The 27,951-nt window shown below is 45.7% G+C and overlaps 2 protein-coding genes across 2 annotated transcripts in view; one reads left to right on the top strand and one right to left on the bottom strand.

The window, feature by feature from the left end:
• Positions 1 to 8,395, top strand: part of LOC112319557 (zinc finger protein 300) — a 37,863-nt gene extending 29,468 nt beyond the window's left edge. Inside the window, exons 6-9 of the mRNA XM_071221811.1 lie at positions 68 to 111; positions 4,589 to 4,715; positions 4,944 to 5,039; positions 6,193 to 8,395. Coding sequence (XP_071077912.1) covers positions 68 to 111; positions 4,589 to 4,715; positions 4,944 to 5,039; positions 6,193 to 7,775 — 1,850 coding nt within the window. The 3' untranslated portion in view covers positions 7,776 to 8,395. The remainder of the gene's footprint in view (positions 1 to 67; positions 112 to 4,588; positions 4,716 to 4,943; positions 5,040 to 6,192) is intronic.
• The window catches only part of MYOZ3 (myozenin 3), a 373,398-nt gene that overhangs the window by 254,284 nt on the left and 91,163 nt on the right, over positions 1 to 27,951 (bottom strand). The window lies entirely within an intron of this gene.

Here is a 27,951-nt window from a genome sequence, read left to right as displayed (position 1 = left end):
TGTGGAAGCCGCAGTCTGGGCCTGGTCTGGGAAAACGTCCTTCTGATCCCTGGTTTTGCTTTTTCAGGCATCTGTCCTTTGAGAAGACAGCAGAAAATGATGAAGTCCCAGGTGAGTTGCTTTGTCTTTAATGGTTTTAATTGCCTCCTTGGTTTTCCATACAATCAAATGGAAAAGTAAAAAGAGCTAAAATTTGGGTTAGGGAAAAGGTACAATAGCCAAAATAAAGGTCAAGACCTAGAAAGAGTTGCGAGGTGTACCATATAGATAACCTGGCCTGAGCCATTAAAAAAATTGATGTACCAATTTTTCTCATCTTTCTTGCAGACATCGGTGACATGATTTGCAGTCCTCTAAAGAGAAAGCAGATAAATTTCCTGTGGGAAGAGATCATTTCTAGCTGTATACGGCTAAAACTTCCTTTTATAGGTCTTTGTTTAGGTGATGGAATACAGTGTTCTCACCAACATTCATTCCTGTGGCAAATGCGATGGTAGCTTTCTTGCAGCTGTATCATAAAAAGATCTCTTCTAGAGGGAAGGGATCAGTGTCAGAGCCGAACTCCTTGGACTTTATCTTTTTGAACTAGGGACATCAAACTACTGCCTGCGGGCTGAACCCAGCGTTTTATAAGCAATGTTTTATTGGCAGCACAGCTGTGGCTTTTGTTGGCGTATTGTCCAGGTCTGTTTTCTCGCTGCAGTGGCCGGGTTGGGCAAGTACAGTAGGGACCATGTGAGCTGCAATGATGAGAACATATACTTTAATGAGGAAGTTTGTTGACCTCTGCTTTAGAGGACCAGACTGATTGCAGAGGCTTCCTACTGACCGCTTCATCCACTGGCAAAATCTAGATAACACAGGATGGGTACAATTTGAACAGTCTTCCAAAAAATGTATTTCTCTCAAAAAGCAGTTATTGAGTTGTAATCACCTGTCCAAGTCTGGAGAGCCAGGGCCCCCATGCTTCTTGTCCTTTCCTGTGATTTTGTAGGATTACTGTTCAACTCAAGGCCAGTGCCTTCCCTGCTCTTCCTTTCTTAACAGTCTGTATTATATTTTTCTCCTTGTCAACATTTCCATTTACATGGTACAAAAATTCTAAACTATATAAAAAGACAAAAATTAAAAGCTGAGAGACCTATAACCTTTAAACTACCCTCCTCCTGAGAGAGCAGCTTTAGTCATTTGTTTTAACCTTCCAAACCTTTTACGATATGTGTATAACTGCAAGTGTGTATATGTGGAAGTACAAATATGTGAGAACACATATTCTTGCACTTGTCTTTTGGAAAAATGTCATAGTAAACATTCTCTCTGCAATGTGATTTTTGACGCCATTGTCCAATATAAAGATTTTTGTGTACATTTTTTAAAGATTAATTTATATATTTTTAAAAATTTTTAGAGAGAGGAAGGGAGAAACATCAATGTGTGGTTGCCTCTTGATCGCCCCCTACTGGGGACCTGGCCCACAACCCAGGCATGTGCCCTGACTGGGAATCATACAGGCGACTCTTTGGTTCACAGGCCAGCACTCAGTCCACTGAGCCACACCAGCCAGGGTGTGATTTTTGTGTGCATTTTTAATATCTTCCCATGCCAGTACCTAGCATTCTCCTGTACTATTTTAGCAGATGTGTAGTATTTCCTTGTGGCCTGGTTGACTGGAATTATTTCCTCATCTGTAAAATGGAGATTATAATCCTCATCGGGCTGTTGTGAGAATTAAGTTGGGAAAAAAACAGGCATGCTTAGAACTACATTAACTGGGGATGGTTTGTTCTATATTTAAGTGTTAGCTGTTATTATTATGTCATCATTATTATTGTCCGTCTTGAAATCAGCTTTTGTATTAGAAGTCCTTATGTGTACTTTATAGTAGAGTTTAACAGCTGAGTTCTCCTGTGAAAAGACGTGTTTTTTCCTTCCGGATGGTGGTAACGTTAGAGCTGCGTGTCCGGCGCAGAGCCGCCAGCCACATGCAGTGCTGAGCACTCGAAATCGGCTAGTCTGAATCGAAATTGCTATAAGTATAAAGCATGTGCTAGATTTTGAAGATACAGGTTTAACTCACTAGTAATTTAAAGATTGATTACATGTTTAAAATCATGTTTTGGATATATTGAGATAAATATATATTATTGAAAACCATTTTAATAATGTGGGTATTCTAATGTTTTGCTTTCATTTCCCCCCTTTCTTCCATTCTCCCAGTCATCCAAGCTGTAAAAATTGTTTGTAGATGACAAAAGTACAATTTCCCACTGATTATGCATGATATTTTTCTCAAAAGTAACAAGATTTATACATATTTAGTTAACTGAACCATTTAAATATCAATAATAAAACAAAAACAGAATGCTAGAATTATATCTACTCATATAAATTTTTCTATCAGAATAGATTTCCTCTACATTCCATATTTATTATCTTTTTCATGTTATTGTTCTTCAGATCAAAAAAATATAATTGACTGATGCACAAAAATATGTTTAACTTAAAACGAATTTTCTTTTATTCTCTACAGTCTTCACTCATTCCTCTGTGGCAAACATTTCTTGGGCACCCAATATGTGTCGTATGCGCTGGCTAGCTGTGGACTATCTCAGGAACATTTAGGCATTGTTCTTTTCTGAGAGGAATCAGGGAGAACAATGGGGTCAACAATGTGGAAATCACCACTGACCTCTGGACGTGAGAGCAAGGAACTGTTACAGTAAGGGGATAGAGCAACGAGCTTTATAAGGAAGTTGGGAATAGGGTTAAAAGATGGAACTTTGGATCATGAGGGAAGTAGGGTGAGGATGGGAAACAGCATTTTGCAAAAGTAAAAAGAGCAGAGTGGTTTTAGGAAGGCTGAGAATTGGAGGAAAACTAAAGTGGAGGGTGTTTCTTGGAGAGTTTGACTAAGGATGATACTAAAGTCATAAAGCATAAAAATCTTGTTTACAGGATCAAGGAGGCAGTGGTCAGGAACCCAGCTATTGAGTCAGAACACTTGCTTTTGAATCTGAGTTTGCATCAGCCGTGTACGCGGCGTGTAGCCTCTGGCAGGCAGTCAGCGAAGCACTGTAATCCTCAGCTTTCTCAAAAGTAAAATGGGAACATTAATCGAGTTGTTTTGAGGATGAACTAAATGCTTGGCGGCTTGACGATATGAATATGGGACTTGGTGCGGGATGAGAGTAACTGGAAGATTGAAATCGGACTATTTGTATATGCAGGGATGGGTCCAAAGGAGGCTTTGTAAGCAGGGGACTCTTGATATCTGAACAGTATTTAATTTGTTTTCATTCTGAAAGAAGTATTTGTTAACGATGGAATATTGAAGAGAAAACCTGAAAAACAGTTTAAAGTAATACAGCTCACTCAACTTCTGTTAGATAACAACTACTGTGAATATAACGATGGCATAATTAAAATAGTCATTTTTGCCTCCAGAAACATCTTTTTGGCCCCACACTTACCCAAGTCCTTTATTTTAATGCCGTGTCAATAATTTCTTGTGGGTTTTTTTTTTCATGAATGTTTTCCGCACATTTCTTAAGTTCGTTCTTTGGTACCGCTATTTCAATTGATGTATTTCATCGTATTACTAGCTATTGAGTATATATTTAGTAGAACTTAGACTTAGGAGGAGCTAGAGTATTTTTCTATAAAACGAGGAGATGTAGATTGTGATCTTTAAGAACTTTGACATTCTGTGATCCTCTAAATGTTATACTTAAAAAGGCCTCTCTCCTCTGTAATTATTAATAAAAATTCATTTTGTTTTGTTACTTTTGTGGTTTGGGGTATTTTTTACAGTTAACATACTTGCTCTATCCAGACCATATTCTTTCTATTTTCTAAGACATAAGATATGGTGTATCAGTTTGCAAGAGCCGCTGCAACAAAGTGCGACCAGCTGGCTGGATTCAACAACAGCAATGGATTCTCTCACAGCTCTGGAGTCAAATTCACCCTGTCAGTAGGGTTGGTTCCTTTGAACGACCATGAGGGAGGATCTTTCCAGGGCTCTCCCCTTGGGTCGTAGATGACCATGTGCTCCCCATGTCTCTTCATATCATTATCTCTCCTTGTCTGTCCGTCTCTTCAAATTCCTCCTGTTGCTATGGACACCAGTCACATTGGATTAGAGTCCACCCTAATGACCTCATGTAAGGAATCACGTCTGCAATGATCTATTTCCAAGTAAGGTGACATTCTGAGGCACTGGGGGTTAGGGTTTCAACGTAGGAGTTTTCAAGGGACACAATTTAGCCCATAACACATGCATTCCACATTATTCTTTTCCGGTTGACTGGCCAGTTCTTTTCAGTACTGTTCATTGAATAATCCATTTTCTTCCTGGTTATTTGAATGCTGCCCTTACCACAGATTAAATCACCATTTGGATCAGGTAGGAATTTTGTGACTCACCTGTTCTGTCTTCCTGATCTGTCTGGCTCTTCTTGCTAATGAAAGGATTTTTCGTTGTTTCTCCCAAATATCAGGATACAAAAGTAGGTGTAGGTATAATATTGCATGCTGTAGTAGAAATAAGAATGATCACTTCAGATTGAACAGGAATATACCGTTACAGGGGTTAGTATCATTCAAGGATGTGGCTGTGGATTTCACCCAGGAGGAGTGGCAGCAGCTGGACCCTGCTCAGAGGACCCTGTACAGGGACGTGATGCTGGAGAACTACAGCCACCTGGTCTCCATGGGTAAGGACGGCCTCCCTGCCTAACTCAGACTCGTACAGTCAAACACCTCTCTCTGCCAGCTGCCGTGGCTGGGTGGCTCCTGCCATATAATGACTTCCACGATCTTCTTACCTTCCCAAATGGAGATCATTACTCTGCTGAGGGCCAGCTGGACTTCGTCATCACAGACCTAACCTGCACTTTCTTCCTTCAGTGCTGTGTATCCAATTCCTCGTTTCCATTTAATAGGCCATCCAGTGTCCAAACCAGACGTCATCTCCAAGTTGGAACAAGGCGAAGATCCATGGATCATAAAGAGAGACATTTCAAGTTGGCTTTTTCCAGGTAAAAACCAGGCAGATGGAGACAAGGGAATTGAAATGTCAGTTGGTTTGTTTTGTTTTGTGTAATGGATTTTTGCCTGAAGCTTATGTTTCTGTTCTTACTGAAATCTCTTCTTTACTCTTGTGCTGTGAATTTGGTAGGCATTCAACTAATAATCAGTTACATAACTATGAATCTTTGTAGGGGAAGCTCTTTCTTGCTGATTCTCACTCTTTCATATATGTACGTATGTATGTATGTGTGTGTGTGTATATATATGTATATATATAAAAGCCTTTTATGAAAAGGCTAACTAAGCAATAGAAGGCACATAGGTTGTACTTTACAAGGTAAGACTTCCAGGTGCATGGCTGCACAAAATTAAATATCACATATAGCTACTGTTTTTAAAAGTTAAGAGGAAATTAGAATCTAAAGAGATGCAACAGAATTTGAGAAGGCATTTTTCACAGCATGCAGCAGCAGCTGCTTTGAAAGACGTTAAGTGTGGATGATGCCGAGGTAGGAGGGTGAAGGCGCACTGCCGGAGGGTGGTGGCGATGGCGGGGAGTGTGTGAGTTAGGGAATGCGGCTCTTCCTGGTGAACCTTGCTAGTTTTATTTGATGCCTATAGTTCAAGGTTGGATTTTTGGTGTGAATCTCATACTGAATCCATAACAGGATCTTGTTTTGTTTTTTTTTTTCGTTGTTTGTATTAGTTGTTAATTAGGAATGTAGACTGAGGAGAGTTAAAGTATTTTGAGTACCAGAGAGTCCTTGTTTCTTTGGATAGTAGTAGCAGGGTAAAATTGTGTGTGTGTGTGTGTGTCTCAAATGATTCATAAAATAAATGAATTCAAAAGGTGAAAAGTATTTCCATTCAGAAAGTGGGGGAATTGGGAAGATTCTAGAATAACAATCCAAGGCTAGAGTGATAATAACCCAGATACTCTTCTACATCCTCAAAGTCCAGCTTTTCCGTGAATGTATCTCGCTGACGTCCTCGTCTCTCCATTCCCCTGATTGTACTACATGCTGTGCAGTCGCATGGATGGCCTGTCTCCGTCCCTGTTTTCTGAGTTCCCCGAATACATTGCATCAGTCATTTGTTTCACCCCTCTCTGCTCTGTTCAGTGTTCTTTATGACTGTTTCATGTGTCTTTCTTTTCTTTAGACAGGAAGCATAACCGTGACAACCCCCAGTCGTGTATCTTGGGGTCTTTTTCCTTCCATAATAAGACACTGAAAGGTGTCACAAAGGATGGTTCATTGGACTCCACTGTAAAAGTATGTCCAGGTGATGGCCACCTGCAGAGATGTCCGGAAAACCAAGACAGACTTTTCAGTCAAATTACAGTTATCAGTAACAAAACAGTGACTGTGGAGTCAGGCCATAAATATAATGCGCTGGGGAGAATGTTTGAAGAGTTCCTAGAGCCAGATACTTCAAGACAAAGACCCCGTAACTATGATGCATTTAAAATGTACCGGAAATCTAATATTGACCTACCTAGTTGTGATAAGACTAGTTCAAAAAAAACCCCTGATGAGAGTTTTGGATGTGGGAAATCACTGAGCCATGGTGTGTCCAGTTCTAATCTTGAAAAAATTCAGAATGGAGTAACACCCTGTGAGGATGATCAGTGTGGAAACCTTTTCAGCAATAAACGATCCCTTATTCATTGTAAGAACACTGCAACTAAAGAGAAGACATGTGTATGTGTCACATGTGGAAAAGGTTTTGCTAAGAAGTTACAGCTTATTGTACATCAACGAATTCATAGTGGGGAGAAGCCTTACGATTGCAGTGCATGTGGGAAAGCCTTCAGTGAGAAGTTTCACCTCATTGTGCATCAGAGAACTCATACTGGGGAGAAGCCTTATGAGTGTTCTGAGTGTGGAAAAGCCTTCTCTCAAAAGTCATCCCTCATCATACATCACAGAGTCCACACTGGGGAGAAACCATATGCGTGTAGTGACTGCGGGAAGGCCTTCTCCCAGAAATCACCCCTCATTATACATCAGAGGATCCACACTGGGGAGAAACCTTATGAATGTAGAGAGTGCGGGAAGGCCTTCTCCCAGAAGTCACAGCTGATTATCCATCACAGGACTCACACTGGAGAGAAGCCCTATGAGTGTGCCGAATGCGGGAAAGCCTTCTGTGAGAAGTCCCACCTCATCATACATAACAGAATCCACACTGGAGAGAAACCCTACAAGTGTGCTCAGTGTGCAGAGGCCTTCAGCAGGAAGACAGAACTCATCACACACCAGTTAGTGCACACTGGGGAGAAACCTCACGCGTGTCCCGAGTGTGGGAAGGCCTTCTCCCGCAAGTCACAGCTCATCATACATCAGAGAACACACACTGGAGAGAAACCCTACAGGTGCAGCGAGTGCGGCAAGGCCTTCTGTCAGAAGTCACATCTCATTGGACACCAGAGAATTCACACAGGGGAAAAGCCTTACGTGTGCACCGAATGTGGGAAAGCCTTCTCTCAGAAGTCCCACCTGCCAGGACATCAGCGCATTCACACGGGAGAGAAGCCTTACACATGTGCTGAGTGTGGAAAGGCCTTTTCCCAGAAGTCAGACCTTGTTTTACACCGGAGAACTCATACCGGGGAGAGACCTTACGGGTGCGCTGCGTGCGGGAAAGCCTTCATCCAGAAGTCCCAGCTCACCGTGCACCAGAGAGCTCACAACAGTGGCAAAGCCGTAATGAACCGAGCACAGAAAAGCCTTCAGTTTTAGCTCAAGCCTTAATAAATACCAGAATCCTGAGTAATTTGATAAGTTTGTGAAAGACATATTGTATGTAAAGCTTTTTCACCTCTGATTTGAATGGTCAGCAGAACAAATTATGTATACAGAATGTTATCAAGTTGCATATTCTTTATTATGCCGTGTAACAATAACCAGACTTTGTGAAATTGCTAATATTAGCTTATCATGATTTTGGCCCTACCGCCATACCCTGTAAAGGGCATGAAGAAAGCTTGAGTAAAAAAAGAAAAATCAGTTCCTAGAAATTGCATTATAAGGAGGGACTTAGCTTGACCCCTAAAGATACATGTAAAATTCTTATATAAAGGTGGAAAAGTAGGTTAACTGAATTTAATAAAGGTGCTATTTATGTGTTTTCTTATTTCAAACATGTACCTGGACCTTGAACTTGGTGCTTCTAGATCAGGTCTCCCTTCTCCTCTTTCCCCACTGGGGATTTGGAGTGGTGCAAAGACTTGGGCACAGAACCAAATGGTCTTGGGTTTAAATCCTGGCTCAACGATTCAGATAGTGTGACTTCAGCAAGCCTGCTTCACCCACCTGAATATTTTTTCTTATTGGTAAATAAAAGTACCATGCAGAACACAGTTTTAGTTAATATTAGTTCTTTTTAGTCTTTACCGTCTATCCTGCTGCAACAGGGTGCTAACACTAATGTTTACAAGACACATCTGAACTTGCTTTGTGTTCCAGACACCCTCGTTTTGATATCTCGTTCCTATGACTGGTTCATTTGACTGTCTTTGGTCTGGTGGCCTTGGTTACTGGTATGGTAAAGTGACATTTTATTATACTTACTGTAGTGTTTTACCTGCACTCATTTACATAAACTGTGGTGATCGCACATAAGAGACCCTCATCTAATGTCTCTTGAGTTCCTTCCTGACCCACAGCAGCCTCAGCTGTTCTCCCTGAGAACCAAGGGCACTTACAGAGGAAAACTCTTGGGGTGAGAAGTCCTGGCTGCCATAGATTTGGGAGTATTGCATCTCTAAAATATTTCCCGCCCTCCTTCCTGTGCTTTTACCTGTTTGTCCGTGAGCAGCTGCAGATGAGGACCAACACTGGAGGCGCCCCACAGAGGACGTACCTGGCGGGGACGAGGGTGTCGGTGTGGATGAACATAGTTTACGCATGTTCGCCTAGTGCCCGTTGAATCCTTCACATTTCCTGCTCACCCGATCCCCTTCTTGCGTGGCTGAAGTGTGGTTGTGGAAAGACAGGGCCCCTCTAGGTGAGAACCTCTGGAGGGGAGAGGGCACAACTTATGGGGACGTGGAGACCTGTGCGGCCAGTCCTGGTGTCACTGCGAACAGCGAGCCGAGGACACTGCCACCGGGGATCGTTGACCACTCAGACCTGGGGAAGGAGGCCTAGGGGGGCATTTCATGGGCTGAGCCACTCAGAGGGTTCCTCGGGGAAGGTGTCCGAACTGGCCCCTGTGAGGGCCTGGGAAGGACAAGGGATCCTATTGGGAACACACAGAGTAAACGAAGAGGGACTTAGGTAGAATAGCAAACTCAGTTCCTACCTCACAGGCCTCCTGTTTGGTCTTTTTACCATCAGCCCCCAGGCAAACCTTGTTGATCTAATAATGGGTTTCTGTAAAAATCCCACTTTGGAATTAGCATCCACGGGTTTAACACTTCACTTTCCTTCAGCATTTTGCTAGACGAGCTACCCAGTGCAATGGGGCAAGAAAAAGAAATGACAGACCCAAGGATTGGAAAGGAAAAAGTAAAATGAACATTATTTGCAGATGAAACAATTGTGTATAAAGAAAATAAACACAGTCATTAAATATTAGAACTAAAGGAGTTTAGTTGCTTTATGCAATTTTAATATTAAATAAACTAATTCAACAAAGCAGCAACAGTGAATATTTAACGATACTATTTACATTAGCATAAAAAATATAAAACACCAAAAATAAATCTAATCACAAAGTATAAGACCTCTACGTAGAAATAACAACCTAGTGCAGTCTGAGATCCTGGAGAGGATCTTGGAACAGAAAAGGGGCTTTTAAAAAACAGTGGGAAACTGATGAAATTCGAATATGAATTTTATATTAATAATATCGTACCAATGTTAATCTCCTGGTTCTCGTAATTATGTGTTTATGTAAGATGTTAACATGAGGGGAAGCTGGGGGAGGGATATCAGGACACTGTTTGTTTTTAATTACTTTATTATTGTTCAGTTACAGTTGTCTGCATTTTCTCCCCACCCCTCCCCCCCACCCCAGCCAAACCCACCTCCCTCCCTTGCTTCCACCCTCCCCCTTGGTTTTGTCCATGTGTCCTTTATAGTAGTTTCAGGACGCTATTATATTTGCAACTTTTCTACGAGTCTGAAATATGTTCTTTTTAAAAAAGGAATCCTTTTTTTTTTTGCTTATTATATTAGTAAATTAAAAATTTTACCCACTATCTGGCGAAGAGCACAAGTTATGTAGTCAGAGGTAGCTTGAAATCCTATCTCTGATGACAAACACAGGCCACTTCAATCCTCTGAGCCTCCATGTTCTTCATCGGTGAAGGGAGATGATGGTGCCTTAATCACAAGACTGTTAGGAGCAGTAGATGTGACCGTGAAGTGTCAGGCGCCGCAGCTGGCACGGCGTAGGCGAGCAGCAGGTGGTTCTTCCCACAGGAGACATCAGTTCACCACCCAGTAGAGCTGACCTAGTGCCCTGTGGAGATCACAGTCCGGGGAGGAAAACAGCCCGGTCGTTTTAATGTTACGCGATTGCTTTCTTATGGTGCTCACCGATCTGCCTTGCCTGACCCACCATAAAGCACTTGTGGCTCTTCTGAGCTGACGAGAAAAAAAGAACTACTACAGTTCACCAGTGAACCTCCTCATCTACCTCCGTTTTACACACTTTCATTCATACAGCTGCAGAATGCATTCCTAGAAGCGAGACTGCTGGCCAAGGAGTATGCCCGTTGAATTTTACATTGTAGTAGCTACTAACAAATTGTTCATGTGTGCACACGCATGTTGAACTGCCTCTGACATACAGAATCAGTGAGTGGCTGTCATGGGGAGACAGATCTCGGTTAAAAACAGTGCTTTCTTGCCCTGGCTGGTGTGGCTTAGTGGATTGGTACCGGCCTGTGAACCATAGAGTCACTGGTTTGATTCCCAGTCCAGACACATGCCTGGATTGCGGGCCAGGTCCCCAGTTGGGGGCGCAAGAGAGGCAACCACACATTGATGTTTCTCTCCTTCTCTTTCTCCCTCCCTTTCTCTAAAATTAAATAAAGTGTTTAAAAAAAAAAAAACAGTACTTTCTCATAGTTAAAAGTGGCCCATACCAGATAAGACTGCCTGGGTTGGAGTAGCAAATTTTCAAAAATAGGTTTAGCTGTCAGGATTCTGTCAAGGGCATTACAACATTGGATCTGAGATTAGAGAAGCTGACATTAAGGACTCTCTGAAATTTCGCTTTGGAAAAACCTCAAATGTTTGGCTCCAGGCGCTTCCAAATATGACGTGTTTTCCCCATGAGTTTCAGCACCAAAGACTTTGCAGAACCAGCCTTTGGCTCCTCTCCCAAAGCAGCCAGGCCCCATCTCCCAGAGTTTCTGCTGCGTCTTAACCTCTGGGCTCTGCTTGCCTTTTACCTCAAAGGCAGGTAGGATGTACATTGTGCCCTCAGTGAAATGGCCCGAATGCTGATGTGACGCCCCACTGGCTGTCCCAGGAGGTAAATGAGGTCTTTGCAATACACAAAAAGGTGTTCACTTGCATTTGAAGGGAGACACAGCTGAAGGTGAGTGGAGCAGCGGGCTGGAGGGGGCCAGCTGCAGGTGTCCGGCTCTGGTTCTGAGGCTCTGTGGGGAAGCTGGGCGGGTGGTAGAGCTGGGAAGCCCTCAGCACAGACGTGGGTGAAACCAGGAGATGGGCGAGTTCACCAGAGACGGGGAGAAGAAATGGGACTCAGGGAGGAAACAGAGCAGGAACGGTCAAGGAAATGAGGAAACCGGGAGAGCGTGGTGCCAAGAAGGAGTTTCTAGTAGGAAGAAGTGATCAGCTGCATCAAACACAGCAAGAAAGTTCTGATGATACAAGAGCTAACAAAGTGGCGCAGTGTGAGCCACGCCACACTCACTGTGCCCCTAGGCTGATATCACACAGCAGCGGCCGGAGGCCAGCCTCATCGATTTTAAGTGGCTCACTCTCAAACCTTCTCTCAGGTACTCAGCCATAGAAATTCTCGTATCTCCCCATTTCCCCTTCAAAGTTTAAACCATTTTTTTATGGCACCCGGACTCTGAAATTATGGAAGCACCGTGAGTGTCTTTCCATGTTTTTCACTCAGCACCCTTTCTATTTGCTACCGTCACCTCAGCGTCAGCCCAGGCCAGTGAAATGGGAGGTCCCAGCACCCACCAGCGAAATGGAATCTCACCATGGGGTTTGCCTCCCAGGGTTCGGGACAATTTTTTTCCTTCCACCTCTAGGTAAGGCCAGCACGCTTCTGGGCATTGAGAAGTAATGTTGTAACTGGGACGGTGCCCCTGCCTTTTCCCCTTTGCCCAACTTTGGTCCTGGCATGGCTGTGCACAAACCGATGAGTACCTGCTGTGTGCAAAGGGTCTGATGGCTCTGTGTCTTGGCACACAGCCGTGTGCAAGGAGTGGGGATGCCGTCCTGCACCAAGTCCCTGGTGAAGTGGGAGGGCCTGGGATCCCAAACAGAGGGAAAGTGAGGTCAGAAAAGGACTGTTCTCCTCTGATGCCAGGAGGCAAGGATGGTGTCTCAGTGCCCCTGGGCCGCTGTAACAACTGCCACAGACAGCGTGACTTAATTCTCACAGTGCTGGAGGCTGAAGGACCAAGGTCAGGGTGCCCGCAGGGCCCTGTCCTGGGGCCAACACTCTTCTGTAAGGGGCTAATCCCATTCCTCAGGGCTCCGTCCTCATGACCTAATCACACCCAAGGCCCCAGCCCCTAACACTGTCCCCTGCAGGGTTAGGATTTCCACATAGGAATTTTGAAGGAATGCCCACAAACATTCAGACCCTGGCAGGGGTGTGGGCAGAAGCGGTGTGGAGGTAGCAAGGGAGGAGGCATTTGCCTAATGCCTCCATTTATTCCAGACCAAAGGACCTTGACGGTGGGCCCATGGGCCCCTCGGGAGTCTGTGGCTAGAGTTCAGGGAGTTCAGGGACTTATGGGGGGTTATATATTTATTTCCTATTTTTGATGTAAGTGTAAAGGACTTATTTAGCAAACATTCACACAGTATCTACAAAGTGCCTGTCACAACCCTAAATCCTTTAGAAACAGTCATTTCTTTGGTCTTCTAAACAAGTCCACAAAATAGATCATACTGACGCGCCTTCACAAAGTTTGTCTCAAACAGCTCCTTCAGAATTCAGGCATTTTAGAGGGGCTTTCTAAAATATTCTACGTTAGAAATGTTACTGTGAAATGTCTACTCCATAATATATATTTCATATTAATATTACATTAGCTATAAATACTCATTTTCCTTCCTTTAATGTTAAAAACATCCTCACTCTCTCCCTGTGGGAGACAATCTAAATCTCCATAATTTGTCCTAAAGCTCAAAGTTTGGGGTGTCATGATGGTTTCTGTGTAAGTTTCAGATGTGCCCTCTCTCGATCCAGAGACGGGAGAACTGAAGCTCACACACCCAACATTTGATGAAGCAGCAGGGGCAGGATCACTACTGCGAACACTGCAATTTGGACACAGGAAGATTGGGAGTCTGCAGTAATTCTCACGTCAGTGAGCAGTTCCTCTTGCATCTGATCTGGCCCCAAGGCCCCCTTTAAACAGTAGAATGTGACATAAGTGGGGTTGTGTCATCCCTGGCCTCCCACTTGAAGGACATGACCACTTCCAGTTTTGTACTCTTAGGGTCCAGCCTCCATAGAAGAAGTCTGATTATCCTGAGACCGCCAAACCTTTAAGGGAGCCTAAGTGAGCCACTTGAAGATGTCACACGAGGGAGGATCCAAGGCCTTTGATTGACAGCCCCATGTGAAATCCTGGCCTTCAGCCAGCACCAATGGCCACCATCTTGGACATGCCGAATCGGCTGAGCTGCCGGTGAGCCAGCCTGGCCACTGCCGCCCGGATGAGCCTTCAGATGACTGCAGACGCAGTCCACCTCATGTAGAGACCAGCTGTCCAGGTGAGCCACGCTAACAGTTGTTACTGATTGCAACAGCTAGGAATCGGGGTGGGGGGCAGGGATCTGTTACAGAGCGAAAGGTCATTGAAATGGGAGCACACGAAGGTCACTGTTCAAAGCAATTCTGAACTTTCCCCTTGTAGCTCCTGTGAGAGCCCCTAAGCTGTGCGTGGGGGTGTGTCTTGATTAAGCGTGAGCTGCCTTGGTATAATCCCTGTGATAGTGGCAAGGGAGGGGCCTTTATTGAGTGACAAAGATCACAAACCAAATACCTCTTCTCTGACAAATAAGCTTCTTAGAACACAAGACACTCTCTCACGCTAACTGTAACATCTCTAACAGTAGCATCACATGGCTTAAAGAAAATCATGTTTGCTTTAATGCATCACAACCAAAATAAGAAGTCCTTTGGCTACTAGTTCTCTTTCTGTCAGCTTATATTGCCTATGGGTATTCCTTTCCCTGTCCATAGAACAAAGTGTCCACAGAACAGTTTGCTAGATCCTTTGTGCCCCTAGCCGTCAGCAAGCTGAGATATAAGTCAGGGTGGAAAGTAAGTACTCCTTCCACCTCCCCCAGGTCTCTCCTGCTCTCTGGCACCCAGGTCTCAGAGCTCCCGTCACCCGTGCGTGCGTCCTTGTGTTCAAGGCTGCCTCGCTGGGCCCAGGCTCCTCTCTGCCCCTCGGGGCTCCTGCGTGGCTACTTCAGCAGGAACACCACCCCCCAGGCATCCCTTTCAGCTCTCAGGCAAGCCTTCGCCTGCAGTTTCTTCTTAGCCTTTAGGAAATGTAGCATGCTGGATCACATAAAGACTCTTGGTCTTGGGTCAAGCTCTCTGGGAGGCAGATTCAGAGGTGGACATTGGAGTGCAGGAGGAGGGTATTAGGGAGGCAGTGGGGAGAGCAAGGGTGAACTGTGAGGTTGTAGCAAGGGAGGCTCACCCCCTCCCACGAGGAGCTCTGGAGCTGGAAAGGCCTTGAGCGGTGGCGTCACACCAAAGCAAAGGGCTGGGCCTTTGTGCAGCTGCCAGTGCATTCGGGCCGCTCCGGACTCTCAGTGGGCAGTGACACGTGAGTTGTGAGGCAACGTGTGTGGTCAATAGAGGCCAAGTGGTCCTACTGTGTGCAAAGTTGTAGAGAGTAGTCTGAACCCTAGATGTGGTGACTGCTACTAAATGTATGATATAAACCCTCAGCTATTTAATGGCTTAAATATTTTTCTCACTTGGCAACAATGAGCCAAGAAAACAACAGCAACAACAACAAAAAACTCTGAGAAGCTTACATTTAATATTACATAATTAATTTTACTCCCTTTAAAGAGAGTTTTGATGATGTATGTACTTTTTACAGGAAATGTTTGTTGACATTTCCCACCTGCTGTAGGGGTAGCAGTGACACTACTCTCCCCATGAAAATGAGAAACAGGGATTCGCGGAGGATGCATCGGCGTTTCTAAAATGTTGGTAAGTGCACTAAGAAGACTGTGGTCAAAGATGACACATCACACGTGCGGCAGCAGAGGGGGTGACATACCGCTTTGTGGCACACGTCCTTTGACTTAGGCCTTGTCACTGTTCCTCTAAAAGAGGCACGCTCATTTTTCTAGTTCAGGCTTTCCTGAGCAGGTTGCTGGCGCTACTGTGTTGTTTCATCGGAAAAACTTTGCCAAGAGCTGAAATAAGGCCAAGTTCTACCAGTGTCATTAGGGGTATCTACCAGAAAATTAGTTAATTCTAGTCACAATTTGGTCCTTTTATTCATTTCACATAGTAAAAGGAGTTAGTTTGGAATTCCATTTGTAGACGATGAAACAAATGACAGAATTGGAAGTATAAATTCAGCTCAAAATATAAAGTTATACGTTTTGTGATGATAGTATGCATAAAACTGTTGGTGTTAAAACTACATTCTTACCAAATTAAGAAGTCTATGGAGAAAATTTCAGTTGTAGTGCACACACAAATTATATTTTCATTCCAACAACCCGTGATATTTCACCAAAAAAGAGATTTTAAAAATTTAATGTTTTTATATGGAATTAGAGAAGGTAAAATGTTCGTGTGTGTGATAGCTGATATTGAATATAAAAACCAGTTCAGAATGGTTGTACCCATTTTCAATTGGATCACAAAAGTATTTGAACTTGAAAGAATTCACTTGAAACTAAGTCTAAGTGTCTTGCAACATTGGTTTTGCTGGGTATAGAATTTTAGAGAGAAATGTTTCGCATTTTTGCCCTTTAAAATTGTCTTCCTAATGTCATCCACGGTTTGGCACAAGAGGTTTGCAGTGACTCCTTTCCTTGTCCCTCTGTGTGTAGTATTTCTCTTTGCCCTGGCTGCTTTCGAATTTCTTTGATCACTGTTGCATCAAAGCATAGATTCTGTTGCATCTTTCTGGAGTTTGCGAAGTTTGATTTCAGGAGTGTTTAGGGTGAACCTCTCTGGCTTTGCCCTAGATCTTTCTCTTCAGTTTTGGGGGACATGAACACCCTCTACTGCGTGGGTTTGCCTGAGCCCCAGGCTGAATGTGTTTGCACAGCCACAGCTGATTAGAGCATTTATTTCCCCCACCCTCTCTTTTGTTCGTGGTTCTTATGCTTCCGGTTCACTGAGCTTTTTTGATCTATGAGTTTGTACCATTCATAAAGTTTGGGAAATTCACCTTGGCTGATGTGGCTCAGTGGATCGAGTGCTGGCCTGTGAACCAAAAGGCCACTGGTTCGATTCCCAGTCAGGGCACATGCCTGGGTTGTGGGTTAGAGGCATAGAGGAAGCAGCCACACATTGATGTTTCTCTCCTCTTCCTCTTTCCCTTTCCCTCTCTCTAAAAACAAGTAAATAAAATCTTTAAAAAAAAAGTTTGGAAAATTTTCCCCCAAAATTTGTTCAAAAAAATTTTAGCACTATCTCAATACAGTGCACAACAGTTAATCTACAAGCAAAGACAAAGATGGATGGGTAATGCTCATGCGTACAAAATGCTTAATTTGCACAAGAGAAAGTAAGGAGGGAAGAGAAATCTGATCCCTGACCCCCAGCCCACCCAGACACCTTTGTGGTGAAGCTGAGGCTGATACTTATTATTATTTTTTTTCCCATGGGAGGAGGAGCTGTGTCCCCTGCCTCCTGGGCTGCTCTGGCCTTCTCCTTCTTTTCCTCCCCCAACGGTTCCAGGGCAAGTGAAGGACCAGCAGAAGGTTGATGTTAGGGTTGCGTTGCCCGCCCCAGTGATAGGGTGATGGTAATGCCTTTTACTGGGAGTTGCCTCATTTTCCTTTCTCTCCCTCTGGGCGGCAGCACTGGCTTGGGAGACCTTCTGGCTTCCATCCTGTTTAGCCTCTGCGCTTTCAGTCTCAGGCTGTGATTCTGAGTCCTGCTGCTGCAGCTTGGCTGACTCAGAAACAGCCTTGCTGGTTGTCTCTGCTCCTCCAGGAGCCACATCCGTGCTCCTCCTGGAGGGAGACCGGCAGGCCCCACGTGATTTCTGGCACAGTGGAATTGTCCTCTGGGGATGAGGAGATGCTCACAGCACTTGCTGCAAACATGTTAAGGCCTCATCTCATAAGTGGGATATGTCACAAGTACCTGCCCTGGTTGTGCTGGCTCTGCCTCCACCTGATCCATGAAGGCTGCTCCTGCCAGGGCTGCGTTGATCTTTCCTGATGCGAAGACTTGGTGGATGCTGTGTCCACAGTATCTGCCATTGCTTCTCTTGTTACTGCTGCTGCCCCGCTGTGGCCCCTTTTTCTGCTCCGTAGGTTTCGTGATTGCAAGAGAGTGTATGCTTGGGTAAACACAGTCTGCCTGGGAGGACTGTTGGATGCCTCCTCGCCCCCTACTCCCCCCAAGACATGCCCAGAAGAGGTGCCCTCACATATCTGGGGATGATGTGAAGTCTCCTGATTCTGACCTCATCTCGATGCCCTTCTCCATGGATATCCATGACCCGCGCTCAGGGGAAGAGAAACAGATGGAGAAGAAAATGAGTGATTCCAAAAAGGTCTGCTCCCCGTCTTCTTCTAGACGAATCACTCATGAGCTTACAGTGGGAAGGCCCTTTGAAGTTATTGAGTCCGGTCTCCTGTTTGATGCGGGAATCCGCTCGGTAGTGTCTGCATGGGGGTGGTTCATGTTTTGGTTGGCCGGTCCTGGCGTCCGAGAGAGTACTCCCATAGTTCGCTGGTGAACATCCTCACACGCCTTTGCTTTATACCCCTTTGTCCGTACGTCCGCAGCATAGATTCCCAGAAGTGAAGCTGCTGCCAAGGGGAATGCGCATTTCACGCTTTGGCAGCACTAACAAATCCTGCACGTGCACAGAACGTGTCGCATGCCTCCGATGTGCACAAAAACCCGGGAGAGAGGTGATGGCTCAGATAAAGGAGTCCTTTCTGTTCATTAAACATGTTCTAAACAGAGCAGACTGCATTGGATTGTAAGCGTTCGTGAATAGACTAGATGGTCAGTGTGCCTTCAAGGGCCTTAGAACATTGGGATGAGCGTAGAGGAGCTGGCATCTGAGGGATCTCTGAAATCACCTGCAGGAAATACCTGGGAAGCACTAGGAACCTCCTCCTTGTGGCGAGGCCTCCAAATGGTGGGTCATTTATCTACCCCCAGCCCCTCCAAATGCAATCCATTTTCCAGTGAGCCTTGGGGCACTAACTGCTTTGCTGGCACCCAAGCACCTGGCCCCATTTTTTGGTATTTCTGCTAGGTTGTCCCACTGGGCTCTTCTTGTGCTCTGCCTCAAAGGCCACTCTTGTGCATTGTGTCCCAGCTGGGAGGCCGGAGCACCGCTAGAACCCTCCCCTGGTGGTCTCAGGGGGTAAGGAGGTTTATCCAATAAACAAAAAGATGTCTGGCACCTAAAGGAACACAGAGGAAGGTAAAAAGAGCAGCAAGCTCCCGATGGAGATGCTTTTCCATAACTATGCATCGATATCTTAAGTTCAAGGGCAGCAGCCCGCAGGGGATCAAGGAGTGGGAGGTTAGGTGGAGACAAATGTGAAAGAAAAGGGCAGTTAGGTCCCTGGCCCAGCCACAGTCCACCTGCTCTGATAAAGGAGTTACCAAGAGCTGCGCATCCAGCCTCAAGTCTCACATCCACCCCTTTTCTTGATAGGTCCTGCCCCTAACTCGCATTATAAAGTACGTCACTATCTTACTGTGCCTCAGTTCAAAAGTCTCTAATGGCTCCCTCCCACCTACCAAAAAAGGCACATCAAATCCCTTCCTCTCTCACTCTGCCATGCAAGGTCCACTATACATCCCAGCCTCCCGGGAGGTCCCTGAGTGTCACTGGATCCACCCCAGGGCACAGGAAGCTGGAACTTCCCACCCCCTACACACCATTCCCTTCCTCCCTGTCTGAGTCTGGGTCCTTCCACACCACCTGTTTTGCATTCACCTCCTCCTGGCTCCTGAGCACCTTCTGAGACACACCTCACTGGGTGTCCCATCCCCTTCTAGCATAGGGGCACTGGCAGTCCTCTACAGGCCCCCTTTTTGCCTCAGAACCCCAGGAGGGAAGGACAGACCCAGAGTCACAGGGGATGGGGTGGAGCCACCAATTGCCAACTGCTTAACCTCTGGTACCTGAGATGCCCTGGCCCCTGGCCCTGGACCATTTCTGCAGAGCGCATGGAGAAGTCCACCGTGGGTTTGGAGGGGCCTGCTGGAGCCTGACAGACCTGTTCTCTGTAGCCTCTGCCTCTGATGCTACAACGTGACAGCAGCCAGCAACAGCCCTGCAACCGCCCAGCTCAGGGGCCTCCACCTCTGCTTAAGCCACACTGACTGGCTGCTTTTAATCTGCTCCTGCCCATGGGGACCTGCCAGATCACACAGTTCATTGTCCTCATCCCCCAACAGCCTCCCTCCAGGGGAAGGGACACCGTCCTACTTCTAGGCCCCCAAACACAGCCCTGCTGTGCTGTAGACCCAGTGGCCCTGTGGAGGGATATGGAAACCCAAGTCCAGTCTCCCAAGGCTGTGAAGGGAGGTGGGCATAAATGGAACTACCGAGTCATGTCCCCTTCAACTTGTGGGTCCGCCACAAGAAGCAGGCTTGTTTCCAGTTACTTCTCAGTAGGGTCAGGGCTGGTAGGAGTGAGCCCAGAGCTGGGGGCCTGAGGGGGGACCCTCACAACCCTGGGTCTATGAGTAGAGGCTAAAGTTGTGTGATGTTTCTAGAAACGGCCACGCTACACAGGGTGAGAGTGCAGTCAGCAGTGTCAAGCCAGAGAGAACTTTTAGAGGCAAGAGGTTTAAAGCAAGGCGATGACAAATGACAGGTTTCAGGGAGAGGGTTGCAGTAGTGCCTTGGAAGATGACTTTAAGAGGAACATCTGTGGAATCTGACCAGTTAGGAGGCTGTTGTGGGCAAGAGATAGTGACCTGATGTGGGATGGTGATTTTGGGGGGGGTAGAAGAGGCGCCGTATTCAAAAATTGTGAAGGACTTCAATCAACACGGCATGGGGATGGATTAGATGGTGGTGCGAGCATGGATCGGGGGCTCCTGGAAGATGGTATGACAACCAACCAAGGCGGACAATGGGGAAGAGCAGGTTTGTGGAGCAATGACTGAACTCAGGTCAGGATGTGTGGATTTCGAGATGCAAAGGGTCATCAGCTGGAGGTGGCCAACTGTACAGACGTTTGGCTATGAATCTGAAGCTGTGCTTGATGGTGGTAGAGTTGGGAAGTCCTCAACCAGGAGACAGGTGAGTTCACCAGAGACAGGGGAGAAGAAATGGACCCAGTCAAGGAAATAAGGAAACCAGGAGAGTATGTTATCGTGGGTGCCCACGAGGAGTGTCTAGTAGGGGGAAGTGATCAGCCCCATCAAATACAGCAAGAAGGGCTGAAAAGATGGGCTTAATCTGGGCAATGCCCAAGTCACAGTGATGCCCAGCTGACACCACAAAGCATCATCCAGGTGCCAGCCCCTTTTATTCAGATGGCTGTCCCTTAGGTGATTACTAAGTTATTCTCAGGCCTCCCCGCTTCCTTGACAGTTTAAACTGTTTTACCTGCTGGTGCCCTGACTGGCTCTGAAAGTATAGGTGATGCACGATGCGTGTCATTCCTATTCATCACTCAGCGCCTGTTCTACTTGCCTCTGTCCCTCGGCAAGAGCCAGCCCAGGCCCGTGCAGGGGTGGATGTAGGCGTCCACGTGTGCACACGGGTTATCCTGCTTCAGGCTTCACCTCCCAGGGTTCAGGACCACCGGTTTTCCCTTCATCTCAGAGTCAGGCCCACGCCCATCTCGGCATCAGGAAGTAGTGCTCGTTGCTATGGTAATTGTACCCCTGCCTTCGCCCCTGCGCTCACCTTTGGTCCTGGTGTCTCTATGATGCTTGCATACAAACTGATGAGTGTCTGTTGTGGGCAATCTTCTGTGTCTTGGAACACAGCTGTGTACAAGGAATGGGGGGCCATGCTGCACAAAGTCCCTGGTGAGGTGGGACAGCCTGGGATCCCGAGCAGAGGAAAAGTGAGGTCTGAAAAGGACCACTCTCCTCCGATACAGGAGGCAAGGATGGTGAGGGCGGGAACAACAGGGAGGTAACAAGGGAGGAAGCATTTGCCTAATGGTCTCCATTGGTTCTAGGTGTGAATTCTTAATCTGGGTCCATAGGGCCCTTGGGGTCTGTGGATAGAATTCAGGCAGTTAATGGAATTGGGTGGGAAAAAATTCATTTTTATTTTCTCTTTTAGTTGTAAATATTATTTATTTAAAAACATTTATATAATACTTACTATGTTTCAGTCACTGTTCTATATCCTTTAAAATATAGTCTTTAATCTTCTTAATGAGTCTATGAGGTAGGTAACTACTACTGTTTCTTTTTCACGTCAGACAGAAATGTATTAGCCCTACCCAAGTGGGTAGCTCGGTTGGTTAGAACATTACCTCCCTCACTCCCATATGCCAAGGTTGTGGGTTCGAATCCTGCTCAGGGCACATATAGGCATCAACCAATGGATGCGTAAGTAAGTGGAATAACAAATCAATGTTTCTCTTTCTCAAATCAATAAATAAAAAAAATTTAAAAAAAGAAGACAGAAATAAATTAGCAATCTATGGCTGTACAGCAAATTATCCAAAAACTTACAGCTGTAAGAAATATACATTTATTACCTCACAGTTTGGAGGCTCGGAAATCTGGGCATCGCTCCCCCAGGTCCTCTAGCTCACAGTTTCCCACAGGGCTGCCATCAAGATGTCAGCCAGTTCCAAAAATTCATCTGAAGACTTGATTGGAAAGGGTCTGCCTCCAAGTTCACATACGTGGCTGGTGCAGTGAGTCTCTCAAGGGCTGTTGGACTGCGGGCCCCCATTCCTTGCTGGCTGTTGGGGGGTTGCCACCCCCCGTTACTCATGGTCCTCTTCAACATGTCACCTTGCTTTGTCAAAGCCAGAAAAAGCGTTCTCCAGCAAGATAGAAGTCACAAAGTTTTGGAAGCAAGTTACTCCAAAGGAAGGGATTATATAAGAGTGAAAAGCAGGAGGCAGTGACCACAGGGGCCTCTCAGAGCCTGCCTGCCACAAGAGCAGAGGCCCAGTGGGGTCATTACTTACACAGGGCCGCACAATTAGTGGCAGTGGCAGTGTTCCAAAGGGAGCGACATGACTCCAGAATCTATGCCCCCCCCCCCCCCCCCCCCCGCTGTGCTGCTTCCTATGACGTGAATTAGACGCTCCAGTACACGCAGAGAACTTTCTGTGGGGTCGCACTAGGAACTGCGGATAAAAGCTTCTCCAGGATCCCGGTGGAGCCTGTGGATGAAAGAGTGAATTGGATACTAACCCTGTGTCAGACATATAATTTGACAATATCTTTCCCCGCTTGGCTTGTTGCCTTTTCATTTTGTTAGTGGTTTCCTATGCTGTGCAGAAGCTTTTTAGTTTGATGTAATCCCACTTGTTCATTTTTGCTTTGGTGCCTTTTGTGTAGGTGTCAAATCCAAAAAATTCATGGCCAAGTCCAATATCAAGGAACTCACCACGTATGTTTTCTTCTAGGAGGTTTATGGTTTCGGTCTAATGTTCAACTCTTTAATCCATTTTGACTCATTTTTATTTGTGGTGTAAGATAGTGGTCCAGTTTTGTTTTTATTTTGGGGCTCTCTACTCTGTTCCATTGATCTATGTGTCTCTTTTTATGCCAATACCATACTGTTTTGATGGTATTGTAATATAGTTCATAATACAGTGTGAAATCAGGGACGATGCCTCCAGCTTTGTTCTCTCTCAAGATTGCTTTGGCTAGTCCAGGTTTTTCATGGTTCCATACATGGGGAAATGAGGCTCCTCAAGGAGATGGTCAGCCAGCCAGTGAAAGGCAGAGCTGGGCCGGAGCCCACCACGCTGAGGCAGAGCTCTCAGCACCTCCCATTCAGGCCTGTGGGAGAAGCAGGACAGGCTGGGTAAACGGAGACCTAAACCCCTGGCTGTGCCCTCCCCCTGGGGGCCTCCCTGCAGGTCCCCTGAAAAGTTGGCCTGAACTTAGTGGCAGAGAGAGGGGGGTGGACAGAGAGGTGAAGAAGGGACAGAGATGCAAAAGTGGGAGAGGGGGCGGAAAGGGAGCAGAAGGGAAACGGAACACAAAAGGGAGAGCTGGGAGGGCCGGAGGGGCAGTGCAAGGAGCCAGACCTCAAGAGTAAACGGCATTGCTCAGCCAAGGCCTGGGTCTTTCGGGTGGACTTCAGCCAGCCCTGACTACAGTCTGCCCTGCCAGAAGAGTCGTAGAGAACTGTGTAAAGTTCCCATTGGCTTATCAGCTCAAGATTTTGTGAAGATTTTAAAAAATCGTATTTGGTTAACAAAAAGACAGTCATTGCTCCCTTTCTGCAATGTTTAACATCACCCAGTTCACCCATAATTGCATCCCTGACTGTGACGTTACCTGAGTCAAGCCCCAGGGACACGCCTGAATCTCCTAAAGCTTCTCACAAACTTCTTCTGCCTTAAGTCAGGCTATTCCACGACTCGAGGAACATCTGCTGATAAGTCCCCTCCCCCAACTTGGTCATCCTGGCACCCAGTTAGGATAATGAATTCTCCTGCCCTGGGACCCACAGGAGTCCGTTCCTGCTACAGGGATTTCCAGACAGTGAGAACGACCTTAGCTGTCTCAGCAACTGACTTGCTTCGAGTGAGAACCGGAGACTCGCTCAGCCACTGTGGAAACTCTGAGTCACGGAGCCGCAGCAGGGAAGCTGGGAACAGAGCTCACAGGATGCGACGTTTGCCTTCCCTTGAGACCTAAAGGCGGCTTTTCCTGGTCAGGGCGCACTCTGTCTCCTTACAGTGTTCGTTTAGCAATGAACGCGCGTGCATTGTCACACAACAGAAACATGCCGCTGTTCGTCGGTTGCTGATATTGAGGCTAAAATATTTGTTATATATTCCTGGTGAGCTTCACTTTTTACAAGTGTATCCCTTACTACGTCTAGTTATTTTTGTGGTTGTTTTCTATAAAGTGTACTTTGACTAATTTAGCACAGCCACCCCAGCTTTCGTTTTGGTAGGTTTTCCACAGTGCTTTCCCTCCAGCTTTCATTTCAACCTTCCGTTGTCTTTATATTTAAGTTGTGTCTCATAGAAGGAATGTGTCGTTCGGTATTTTGCCTAATCTAACAGTCTTTATCTTTTAATTAGAATAGTCTGTTTGCACTCAGCTTCCAACTGTATGGGGGTGTAGATGTACAAATTTGTTACTCATCCACGGTTTACTTTGAATTAGTTCTATCATCTGAATGTTTTCTATCTCACTTATCTGTTATGTAGTCACACTCAATGTTTAAACATCAAATCTTAGTACAGCTCTAGGGAGAAAAGCCTTGGCTGTGGAGCCAGGCTGCCTGGGAGCGCTTCCATTGGCTGTGACCCTAGGTGTGTTTCTAAGTCCCTACAAGCTTCATTTTCTTAACTCTAAAGTGGAATGATAATGATAGCAATTATTGTAACCATCTGATAGGTTGCTACAAGAATTTGTTTTTTAAAAATCTCAGGTAAAAACATACTTCCTAGTAATGCTTATATAGTATGCTTCATATTAATCTTACCTATTATTAAACATAAGCATAGTGTCTAAAGCTAATACATGTCCATAGCCACCCTGACCAAAAAGAATAGAAGCTGCACTGCTACCCCCACCGTCTTCCGCATCAATGTTCCCTGATCATTTAGATCAACATTTGTATTTATTTTCGATGAAGAAAAACCAGTTAGCTCTAAAAAATGTCACCACCCCTTTGTGCGTGAGTTTCCCGTCTCCTTAGTTATCCTCTCGGATGCTGTAGCGGCGCTGTGGACCCCTGCCCCGTATCCCCTTGGCCCATCTGGTCAGCAGTGACCACAGGAGAGATTTTCCCTGCAGCTTGTCACGTCAGGAGCCTGGCTTTCTCTTGCCTGCCCAAGAGCTTTCTCCAGCACCAGAGGAGCTCGCTCAGCTGCTAGGAGGAGCACCCAAAAGTGCAGAGACAGTGAGCGGATTAAAAAAGAAAAAAGAAAGGCCCAGCACCTTTGTCATCTGCTAGAGTGATTCTAAGGCATTTTTCTCACTATCATGGAGAGTCCCTAGCAAGCTTGTCCAGTTTCTCATTGATGCATGTTTTCCCCAGCTTTTCTCCCACCGTTGTCTCATTATCCCAGTTTCCTCACATGTGTTTCCGGGGATCATCTTCCAAATAAACACTGGCACCCAAGTCCTTCGCCAGTGCCCTCTCTGCACCCATTGTGATTGTCGTGTGTCTTCCCTCTGTGTCTTACAGGGTGGTGGTTGTCAACAGCTTATTTTTACACGTCCATCAGGCTTGCATTATGAAAATAAACTTAATATGGTTGAAATATACCATTAAATAGATAGCTGGATAGAGGGAGAGAGAGAAATTGATGCAGCTTGCCAACGTGGGATCCCATAATTTTCGTTTCTTGTAATGTCCTCCTCAGGTTTAGGCATCAAAGTTACCCTGCCTTTATAAAACAAGGTGGGGAGGGTATCATCTTTTCTGTTCTCTGGAAGGACAATTGGAAAATGCATATCAAAAGCTTTAAAATTAAGCAATAATCTTTTGATCTTTTCTTAGGAACTTATTCCCAGGAAATTATGAGACAACCAAACAGGGTTGTAGATGCAAAAATCTGTTACTTACCAAAAGGAAAAGTAGAACAAAGTAGGTCTTTTCGGGGCGGGGGTGGGGGAGGTGATACAAAGAAAATGCACTGGAGGGAAAAAATGTCCAAAAATTAAGGACATTTCTATTAATATTTATTAATTACTGATGGGTTTTAATGAGCTTTTTCCCAATAATTGAAAACCAATGAATAAAAAGCAGCGATTGGACGGAGACTTGACTCTGGGTGGAGAGCACACTGTACAGTGTACAGGTGACGTGTCGTGTGCAGAACCGTGCGCCTGGCACCTGTACAACGGTGTGAACGAGCGCCATCCCAATAAAGTCGATAAAGAGGAGAAAATAAAGGTTAAATTTAAAAAATTTTAGAAAGAACAATTGTAATGATCACCAGAGGGCGGTGTGGCTCTTTTTGTCAATGGAGCAATGCCAGTGGTCTGCCCTAGACCATCACTCCAGAAGCTCCCAACTCAGGAAATCAAGGTGTGTTCTGAGAGTCCTGGAATCAAAGCTGAGAGCTGCAAGGGGCTCAGGGCTTCCCTGGTTCTCTGGCTCCTCACACCCTTTCCCCGCCTGACCTTCAGGCATGTCCTTTCCAGCATCACGCACTGTGGCTAACCCCAGTGCTCTAGAACACCCCCACAGAAGCTCCCCAAGGAGGTGTTAGGGAACTGTGGACCTGAAAGTTCTTCAAAGTGAAATGCACCCCCAGTGACCCTAGTCAGCTCTGCTCTCTGACGCCATGCAGAGAATGTCTGCTCTCCCCTCCAGAACTTACTTTTTTTTTTTTTTTGCAGTGTCATAAAAAATTTAAATTCAAAATAGACACTTTGAATTGGTGAAAGTAAATATATAAATAAGCTTTAACAAGCTCTTTTTGAATTTAACAACAGAGTATACCAACAACCACAGACCAGTTTCACAATTGCCTCAGAACTGCGCATTAAAGCCTGGCCAGGTAGCTCACTTGGTTGGAGCATCATCCCCATACGCTGGGGTTGTGAGTTCAATCCCCGGTCAGGGCACCTACCAGAATCAACCAATGAAATGTATAGATCGGTGGAACAACAAATTGATGTTTCTCTTTGTCTCTAAAAATCAATTTAAAAATGCACGTTATAGAAATTACTTGCAAGCATTGTATTTTTAAAAACCCATATAGTAAAATTATCTCACTTCCCAGACTGTCCTATCTTCTCCATATGCTGGGCAGGTACCTCTGCTGGGTGTCACTAGCAACATGACTTAAGGTCTAAACTGACTGGTGTCCATGAGTACCTCTGGTGCCTTTATGTTCTTTTATATTGTGTTATTGTGTGAAAGAACATCAAGCTTGAACTGTCCAGAGAGCGGTAACACAGTGAAGTTCTTCAGCTACACCCGTCCCGTTAGCTGGACACTGGGCTACGTGACTGCCCATTTCCCTAGAACAAACACGCTGACTTCTAGAAAACTGGCAAGGATTATTAGTGCCTTCAGAACTTACTGTAATTAAAATTAAAGGAAGGCCTAAATGTATTGTTAACCAAAAAATGGGTGTGTATCAGTCAAAACTGCTGCTTTAGTTCTCAGTGACTCCCACCCGGGGTCCTTTCCCATCCGAGCTGAGTCAGGCAAGACAGAAACCAGACCCTCAGGCAGCCCCCCGAGCAAGTCAGACGTGGGGTGGACAGTCCAATCCTGTCCTCTCCTCCCCTCACAGAAGCTTTTGATCCTGTGCTGCGGGAGGGATTAAGGCAAGAGGGCGCCACAGGTGTGCCAACCGGCTCCAGTACAGCTGGGTTTGCACTCACACGGGGTACAGGAGCCTCAAA

Source organism: Desmodus rotundus, chromosome 6 (genome assembly GCF_022682495.2).
Source record: "Desmodus rotundus isolate HL8 chromosome 6, HLdesRot8A.1, whole genome shotgun sequence".
NCBI lineage: Eukaryota > Metazoa > Chordata > Mammalia > Chiroptera > Phyllostomidae > Desmodus > Desmodus rotundus.
The sequence above is the reverse complement of the archived record's forward strand: the minus strand, read 5'-3'. Positions and strand labels throughout refer to the sequence as shown.